The sequence below is a fragment of the Mustela lutreola genome, chromosome 14 (assembly GCF_030435805.1).
Source record: "Mustela lutreola isolate mMusLut2 chromosome 14, mMusLut2.pri, whole genome shotgun sequence".
NCBI lineage: Eukaryota > Metazoa > Chordata > Mammalia > Carnivora > Mustelidae > Mustela > Mustela lutreola.
In genome coordinates this window covers 50,976,912-50,986,354 of record NC_081303.1, presented here as the reverse complement: position 1 = coordinate 50,986,354, position 9,443 = coordinate 50,976,912, and the positions used below count along the sequence as shown (strand labels likewise).

The window sequence follows — 9,443 nt, the reverse complement described above, 5'->3', positions numbered from 1 at the left end:
TGGCACCCATTACATCACAGAGGTCTGTCTCCCATCCCCGGGTGTGGACCCGATAGAGTTACAGAGGGTTCTTTGGGGGCAGCAGTGACGCATCCCTTCAGGTCGTGGGTAGCCATGTGCAGGCGGCTGGGCGGGAACCACTTCTGACGAGGGCTGGGTCCTCCTAAGCCACTGTGGTCAAAATAGTCACTAAAATGAAAGTCCTGTGAGGTCGAATAAGTTTGGGAAATGGGGGTACCAACTCTTGGAGAGTCAAAATGCATTATTAGAAAATGGAAAGCTCTAAGAAATCCTCCAGTAAAAAAAGCTTATCTGGTCCACCATTTTCTTTTTTCTTTCTTTTCTTTTTTTTTTTTTAAAGATTTTATTTATTTATTTGACAGACAGAGATCACAAGTAGGCAGAGAGGCAGGCAGAGAGAGAGGAAGGGAAGCAGGCCCCCTGCTGAGCAGAGAGCCCGATGTGGGACTCGATCCCAGGACCCTGCAATCATGACCCGAGCTGAAGGCAGCGGCTTAACCCACTGAGCCACCCAGGTGTCCCTGGTCCACCATTTTCTAATCTTCCTGTGGACTCCTTCTCCTGAGAAGCGTCAGGGCCATTTTGTTGCACTTTCTGTGTTTTTTTAGATGCCTCTAATGACAAAATTCTAGCCTAACAGCGGGTGATCTCCCAGAGCTCGCGTTTCCAGGCGGGAGAGAATCAGGAGCCGCTGGAAGGCGTTCACACCGGTTGTCTCTGGAAAGCACAGCACTGAGATACGCCCTGTAACCCGAGTCCATGAAGGGGACGCCCTTTGGGATCAGTTACCTTCCGAGGATGGTGGCATGAAAACCGAAACGGAGACATCATTTCTAATGGATGGAAAGCCCTGGCGTCGAGGTGGTTGCTGGAGCATCACACTGACGTCGGGATTCCCACTTACTGAATATGGCGCCGTCGTCGTCATTGCCAGAAACCCTGCGTCAAGGCCACTGTCCGCGTTGCCCAGGCCAGCGGCTGATGCTCAGTCCTCACTGGAACTCCTGGCAGCACCGGTTACTTCCTCCTCCTCGAGATAACTTTTCAGGATGCCTTCTAGGAAAACCACAGTGCCTCCTGAACTTCCTCCTCTGGCTTCTCTCACTTGCTCTGCTGGACCGGGTTCTTTCTTCTAACCTCTAGGTGTTGAGGAACCCCAGGGCTCAAGCTTCCAGTCTCTCTAGAGTCTCTCTCTCTCGATGGTCTCTTCTCCAGTCCCAGGACTTTAAGTGCTATTAATGTATGTGGCCACGAAATTTCTATCTTTGGGCTTGACCCACAGCCACCCAGGCGCTCCAGCTTTTAAGCTCTTAACTTTGAAATTCCCCAGCCTTCTTGATACCCAAGGTAGCATCAAAAAATGAACATGTCTGAAACCGAACTCTTTTTTAAAAAAAATATTTTATTTATTTATTTGACAGAGATCACAAATAGGCAGAGAGACAGGCAGAGAGAGAAGGGGAAGCAGGCTCCCTGCCGAGCACATAGGCCAACGTGGGGCTCGATCCCAGGACTCTGGGATCATGACCCAAGCTGAAAGCAGAGGCTTTAGCCCACTGAGCCACCCAGGTGCCCCTCTTTTTTTTTTTTTTTTTAATATTTTATTTATTAGAGATCACAAGTAAGCAGAGATGCAGGCAGAGAGAGAGAGAGAGAGAGAGGAGGAAGCAGGCTCCCTGCTGAGCAGAGAGCCAGATGTAGGGCTTGATGTAGGGCTGGATCCCAGACCCTGAGATCATGACCTGAGCCGAACACAGAGGCTTTAACCCACTGACCTCGCAGGCGCCCCTGAAACCGAACTCTTGAGTGCTACCCCCTTCCTCTTCAGTGGTCAATGGCCTCGTCATAGGGCCAGTAACTCAAGCCACATGCCTTGGCATCATCCTGGATTCCCGCCTTCCTCACACCCACACCCCATCCGTCAGCAAATCCTGACTTTGAAAATACAGCTTGAACCCAGTCATATTCACTACCTCTGATGCTACCAACACTGTCTTAGCCATCATCCTGTCTTACATAGTCTAGGCAGTTATGTCCTTGCTGGTGGCCTGGTCTCACACCAGTCCCACGGTTTTCCCCACACAACAACCAGAGCATTACTTTTGAAAAGTGTAAATTGAGGAGGGCCCTCGGGAGGCTCAGTCATTAGGCATCTGCCTTCGGCTCAGGTCATGATGCCAGGGGGTTCTGGGATCAAGACTGTGTCGAGCTCCCTGCTTGGTGAGAAGCCTGCCTCTTCCTCTCCCACTGCCCCTGCTTGTGTTCCCCCTCTCACTGTGTCTCTCTCCGTCAAATAATAAAATCTTAAAAAAAAAAAAAATGAGGGACACCTGGGTGACTCAGTGGGTTAAGCGTCTGCCTTGGGCTCAGGTCAAGATCCCAGGGTCCTAGGATGAAGTCCTGCTCATCAGGGAGTCTGCTTCTCCCTCTGCCTGTCTACCTCTCCACCCCTCCTGCCCCGATAAATAAATAAAGTCTTTAAAAAAAAATGTGTAAATGAGGGGCGGCACCTGGGTGGCTCAGTGGGTTAAAGCCTCTGCCTTCAGCTCAGGTCATGATCCCAGGGTCCTGGGATCGAGCCCCGCATCGGGCTCTCTGCTCAGCAGGGAGCCTGCTTCCCTTTCTCTCTCTCTGCCTGCCTCTCTGCCTACTTGTGATCTCTGTCTGTCAAATAAATAAATAAATAAACCTTTAAAAAACAAATGTGTAAATGAGACTATGTGCCCTGTCTGCTTGCAACTCCCAATGAGCTCACATAGAAACCACAGAATCCGACTCCTGCCGTGGCTTGTGGGATCCGGCCCCTAGCTGCCACTCCCACCCATTTCCTGCCTCTGTCCCCACCTTCCCCACTGCACTTAAGCCCCGCTGACCTGCCGGCTGCTCCTCAGGGGACAACACACCCAAGCTGGCCAACACCCCTTCACTCACCCTGTCCCCGGCCCGGTGTCCGAGCGACAGGCTCTTTCCCGGTACTGAGATCACTGCTCAAACAACGCCTCCTTGGGAAGGCTTCTCAGAGCATCTGACAGTCCCTCTTCCCACTCCCTTCCCCCCGCTGCTTTTTCTTCCTCTGTGGCACTCCATTATCCCACTCACGTTCTTGTCCGCTTGCCTCCCGCTGCAGTGAGCCTTCGGGAGGCAGGGACCCCTTGCTCAGGCTCTGCTTTATCTCTGCGCCTAATCAGGGCCTTGAACACAGCAGGTTCTCCATCAATCATTTAAAAACGAATAAAGGAATCCTCTGAAAGACTTCTAGACCACTCTGTCTTCCTTCAGTGACAGGCCAGCACTTGGGTGGATTAGAGTCCCGCCTCTGACTAGCAGAGGGACAGCTGGGAACAGAATGAGAACGGGATGATCTCCCGCGCTCAGAAATGTCACTCTTAGAAGAAGGAGGACCATTTAAAAAGCCCTCCTTGCTCTGAAACTGATTTTGAAGTGTGATATGAAAATATATCTGCCGTCCTTTATTCTGATTATATATAGAAGGGAACAGTGATTCTCACTCCTAAGAGTTTTGCTTCTTCTAAAATATCAGCCATGTGAACCTACGGTTTGAGGGAGGCCACTCTTCGGGAAATATTTGGTCATTTGTTTCTGGGCTCCATATAAAAGAATCCATTGTCCATAATGGATACCACACTTATTAAATTTAAAATATTTTATTTCAGGAAAGGTACACTTAGATTTGTTTCAATCTTGTTTTCTATATCCTTAAATTAATCATGACACCTTAGATAAAGCCAGTGATTCTTCTAAACCTGTATCAAAAGGAAGGATTTTGTTGCTGTTTTTGAAAAACCACAAGAAAAATACAACTGCTTTCTTTTGTGTCCAGGTCAGTGATCCCTCCAGTTTGAGTGCAAATTTAAGTCTGGCAGCCAGCAAAGTATTTAGAGATCTTCTTAACACAGCACCCCTAGACCCTCAGCTTTCAAAACGAATTTGGATCTGACTTACAATAAATATGTGCCAACCCTAGGAGCAATTCTGGAGCTGCTAACGAGGAGGTTTTAAGAATAAAAATTGCTAACGTTGACGAAGCGGTTTTTCTGTCAGCCATATAATCGTTGCTTCAAACAAAGTCACTTTCTTACAGAAGTCCTTTGAGGTAGGGTACGTGCTTTTAGAAATGTCACTTAGATTTAAAAAAAAAAAAAGAAAAGAAAAAAATAAAAGCCAGGCCGGAAGAGCGTCCGTGATCTGTGTGCCCAGGGTCACGTACGCAGCTGAAGGGGGAGGCGGACGCCCCCACCAGGTTGGTTCCCCCTGGAGTCCCACCAGCACACAGGGTGCCAGTGGAGCTGGCTCACAGGACAGATGCTACAGTTCTGGGAGACACCTGTCCGTGTGGGGTGCACTGCTTACACCCGCTGCTGAGAACCTCACTGCACTCTCCCCGTTCATACCCGTACATCTGTACCGACACAGAGAACCTGCAGGTAAACGAATGTACACTTGCTGTGACAGCCATCTCTCTACCCACGGCCGCCTCGGTGCTCTCAGCCCTTTTCCAGTGGCGGGCTGGGGACACCCTCTGCATTACTAGGGGACTCACTCAGGGCAGGAGGTCTCCTCCGGTGTGCTGCACTGTTTGAATGGCTCTGCAGTCCTGGCTTTTTGTTAAAGGAAACAAGCTGACACGGTATAAAGAGCTTTTTTTCCTCTATAAACGATGGAAAGTTAAAATTAGTTTTAAAATTAGAAGTTCTGGTGCTGTTTTTCCACCTTCTAGAAGTGCAGTCCAGAAAAACAGAACCTTCATCCCATTTTCCCGGAAACTTCGGGGCGGTTAGCATTGGTTGTTAGCAGTGGTATGCTGGTGGATGTTTAACAGTGGGCTCTTGGGGGGCAGGAGGGGGCGCAGAAGAAGAGCCAGGATCATAGCCTTTACCAGTTTCTGTGGGATGAATATTCCCACGTGGCCGATCTCTAGCCACCAAACACGTGATCCCTGAAAGTGCTGTCAGAAAGAGATGCTCAGAAGCACACCCTTCCGATACACAGATGCAAGACAGATTAAAAAACAAACAAACAAAAAAAAAACCCCTCAAGGAAGTGATGAGTTTTGAGTGGTTATGACCTTTGTTTTTAATGTAATTAGTTGTAAGTTTCTGTAATTTCATTTTGAATAATGGCTGTGTGTAACAACCAGCTCTCGAAATGAAATTTTAACAAGGCAAGTCGGAGCTAGCCCAGCATACCACTGAATTAGGGTCCCAAAGATAGCAAGATCTAACTTTTCCTTATGATGTTTTAGATGTTAAATGAACTACTGATTGCAGCAACCAGAATCTGAGGGACTTCGGACTCTCAAAAACAAAAAAGCACATACACCCTTTGAGCATGCCAGGGAAGAGCTTGGGGTTTGTTTTCGACCAATTTAAAATATATTTACATCTAGCCATGATCTTTGAACTTCACAATTTCAACGTATACTTCCAAACTTCACCTAAAAGTGATCTTCAAACCCAGGCGGGGCATGGTCCATGCAAGAGAAGACCAACGGAGTGAAGCGTGTGGCTGTCTTCCTCCTTCCCATCTGGGTGTCCTGGACAGCTCTGACTAAAGGTCCAAACCAGGGAAGAGGAAGGGAACTTGAATATCCATCCCATAAACTTCTAATGATTTGCCCCAGGAGGATCCAGGTACCAGAAGTCAATTTAATCTCTTCTACCCAACCAAGGATTAGTGGAGAAGATCCCAGCCAAGGCATGGGGAGATGGCCCCCACGGCCTCCCCCGGCTGTCTGGAACACTTCGGTCTGTGCTGGCACCCAAGGGCCTGGCGGTCTCCGCTGGGCCCCTTCACCCAGCTTTACCTCTGGTAGCACTCTGAGCTTTCCATCCCTAGGGCTTTGTCCTGGGTAGGAACTACGAGAGAAAAAAACAGGTAGTGTGGCAGCAACGATTACTTCTGAACGCTTTCCCAGGCTTTTGTTCCTCTGCCCTTTCTACGGCTCGGCAGGGAGCCAAGTCCAAAGGCAGACTCACTAGTTATGGCAAACCAGAACCAGTAACCATTGGTGGAGGCAGTTTGTTGAGACTAGTGTGGACTTGGGGAACAGAGGTGACTTTCTGTCTCCCCTGAATAGGGAACTCTGTAGGTGTTGCTCCTTGCAAATTCGGGAAACATTTCTGGAACCTGAATGAAGTCTCCTGCTTAGCGCTAGGCTCGGTACCTGCCACCTGGGGAGCAAGGCCACAGCCAAGTGCTGACTGGGGGCCTCCCATCGGTCTTCTGGGCCTTTAAACTGAGTGGCCGCCTGCTGAGAGAGGACTGCAGATACCTGTTCCACTTTTTTTGTAATTTTTTTTTTCTTTTATGGAGAGGATGAGGGCTCTGCCTGGGCATGCTCTCTTAAGAACTGGCTCCATGCAGAGCTGATACGCTTGCTGGGGCCTTGAGATCTCTGGGCAGAAAGGCTGGGAGGCAGGGAGGCTCGGGGATATGAAAATAGCTTTGGGACTCCCCTGCCTGGGGTCTCCAGGAACCAAAACTATTCTTAGGAGGCATCTCTGCCCTGAAGGAGCTTTCCTTTGCCGCTTGGCCCGAAGGACCTCTTTTTGGAAAAGAAATCTGGACAAAAGTCAAAATCCTAAACTGCAAAGAGATGGCCAATTAGGCTTCTGGGCCGCGTTCCAGCCGAGGAGGCAGACTCTGCCTTTCAGGGCCCCGCATGGGCTGGAAAGAGATTCTTGGCCCGTGGTCCCATGGCTTGGTGGGACGCAGGAAGCCAAGTTCACAATCCATGCCCCTCTCCTCCTGGAGAAGGCATGAGTCAGCCTATCCCATTCCCTCCTGCCCTAAGCATCCAGCGCACACAATCGCAGGGCAAAGCAGGAAGAGGGGGAAAGGAAGCTGTAGAAAAATAAACATTTCCTTGCATTTGACTTGGAACAGAATAGCATTCGTGGCAAGCTAAGATCTAGGGCATCTCTCACGGTTCCCCCCTCCCCACCCCCGTTTTCCTCCTCTTGTGTAGACACAGATTCTTTCCTTACCTGATGAGAGTTCAGGATGCATCCTGTGGAAAAACAGGAGCAAGATATAGAAGGTGAAAGCCAGACAACCAAAGATCACGCCGCAGACCAGGAAACTATGGCTGCCCTGAGCTTGGAATATCTGCCAGAGGGGAGAACAGACACAGACCGTCATACCATCGCACGAAAGGGGGACAGCGGGCAGCAGCTCTCCCTGACCCCCCGCAGGCTTCTCAGGCTGCAGCCCCGGCACCACCCCGATGGGCAGGATCATGGGCCGGAGGGCCACCTTGGCCTCGCTTCAAGGTTATGTTTCTGGAGGAGGCAGAGATCCTGCTCTGAGGCAGGGGCTGGATCCCATGACCCCTGCCGTCCCTGCTGGCTCTTGTCTGGGATCTTCTGGAAATCTCCATCTCTTCCTTAAAAGTCTGAGCATAGGGTTTCTCTATGCACAAGACCTGCCCAGACTTTGCAGAGGATTTTATGGGTGTCCCTTTATCACGGAAAATGTAAAACAGAGGCTGAAGGAGCATATGGAGCTCCCAGGGACCCATCACCTGACTTGAACAATTAGCACCAACTTCCTCGGTACTCCCCCCTCCCCGCCCCACTTCTTCCCTAGATTTCACTGAAGCAAACCCCAGACATCACGTCATTTCGACACAGACCTTCCCCCTCCGGGCAGGGTACCAGAAGAGAGAAGGAGGGCTGTGATTAGGGCATGTGGGAGACCGAGAGACCTAGGCTTGAGCGTCCTGTTACTTATTAGAAGTCGGGCTGACCGAGGGCAGGTTGCTAATTTACCTGACCTTCAGTAACCCCCTTTGGAAGAAGGACAATGACAATTATATCAATACATATGCCTTATACTCTTTAATAAATATCAGATTTTTGTCCCCCTGGTGAGCAGATGAGACATGGGTCTATCTGAAGAGAAGCGGGAGGGCTGGCCCTTGATCGGGGCGGGACTTGGGCAGGACAGCTGGGCCCCGTGGAGGGTGGCCAAAGGCTAGGAGAGGTGGGGTGGGGACAGTGGAATGAGAAGGGGAGGGAAACGAACTCTCGACTCCATCAGTCCCATCCCAGGCTCTGGGAGCTAACGAACGTTCCCACGGGGCCCCACTGGCTGCGCTCCCAGACAGGCCTTGTGTTTGCGTTGGACTCTACCCTCCATGCCTTCCCATCTCCAAGTCCCACATTCGGAAGCTCGGCTTTCCAAGCTGGCTCAGAGGCAGAAACGGGTCACAGAGCGGGCCCTGCCTGCTGGGCGGGACCTTCAGGGAAGGGACAGCTGCTGGCTGCAGCCTCCCGCCCGCTCGGAGGGGGGCCCCCCCAAATGCTGGCCCCTTCCCTTCGAGCTTCCCCACATACCGAGCCAACCAGCATCTGGAGAACCATCTCGCCAATTCCGGCGCCTGTCACCAGCACTGTGGTCGCACAGCCTAACCCGAAGAGAAGGGTTTGGGTCAGTCAAGGCAAATTAAGGAGACAGAAGTCAGCTGGTATAACCCCAGTTATTTCTGGGAAGACTCCGGAAAATGGTGCGACGGCCTGAGAAGACTACTTCGAATTTCTCAGATTTCTCACACTCTGGCCCTTAACTTGGCTGTGGGAGTAACTGGGTCCTGCTGTCACGACGTTTTCATGGTTCTAGAACCTTGAAGTCCTCAGGTTTATCTTGGGGGTGAATTCCAAGTTGCTCAGCCTGGCATTAGGAAGGGTCCTTCCCAATCTGACTGCCACCTGCCTTTCCAGAAAGCTTTCTTGACCTGCCCTGGGCAGACGGATGGCCTCCCTGATGACCACACCTCTGCTCCCTCCGGCAACATGGCACAGACCTTCCAAGTCCAAGCTTCCCAGTCTGGCTCAGGCCCCGGGCTACTAGCCTTGTGACCTTAGGCTCGTTCTCTCCCTTCTCTAGGACTCAGTTTCCTTCTGTAAAATGGGCACAAACACCTCCACAGGGTTGCCCTCTGGGAGGTCCTATGCAGTACAGGGACGTCCTTAGCCTCGTGCAGGTGCACAGCGAACCCTCGAGACCCCGCCAGCTCTCAGTCTCATCCCTTCAGGATTGAGTTCCCAGGCTTTCATGGGGGTTTGCAGGGCCCTTTATAATCCCTGCAGAGAGCTCAGCCACCTCTCACCCCTGCTCACGATCTCTCCTCCTCTCCCTCCCACCGGGAGAACCACCGGGCTTCCTCCCGCTGCCCACTCCTGCTGGAAGGCAGCTTCTGGCACGCTGTACCGGCCTCCCTTCCTTCTCTGCATCTGCCAAGCTGCTGTTCATCTTCTAGCTCCCTCCGTTAGACCTCCTCCAGCACTCTTCCCCCGGCCCCAAACCCGCATTAAGCTGCTCTTCCTCCACTTCCCCCAGCAACCCCCCCACCCCGCCCTTCTTCCAGGTCCCCCACTGTCTGTCTACAAACCCAGGAGACA

General features: G+C 51.3%; 1 protein-coding gene across 2 annotated transcripts in view; it reads right to left on the bottom strand.

Annotated features, from left to right (window-relative positions):
* Positions 1-3,667: 3,667 nt before the first annotated feature.
* The window catches only part of MFSD4A (major facilitator superfamily domain containing 4A), a 30,405-nt gene continuing 24,629 nt past the window's right edge, over positions 3,668-9,443 (bottom strand). Inside the window, exons 8-10 of one of the 2 annotated variants that reach the window (XM_059146954.1) lie at positions 8,379-8,449; positions 7,029-7,051; positions 3,668-5,897 (exon numbers count right to left, since the gene is read on the bottom strand). In XM_059146954.1, the coding sequence (XP_059002937.1) occupies positions 7,040-7,051; positions 8,379-8,449 (83 nt within the window). In that variant the 3' untranslated portion in view covers positions 3,668-5,897; positions 7,029-7,039. Of the gene's footprint in view, positions 5,898-7,028; positions 7,150-8,378; positions 8,450-9,443 lie in introns of both variants that reach the window. The other variant, XM_059146953.1, reaches the window with a different exon arrangement.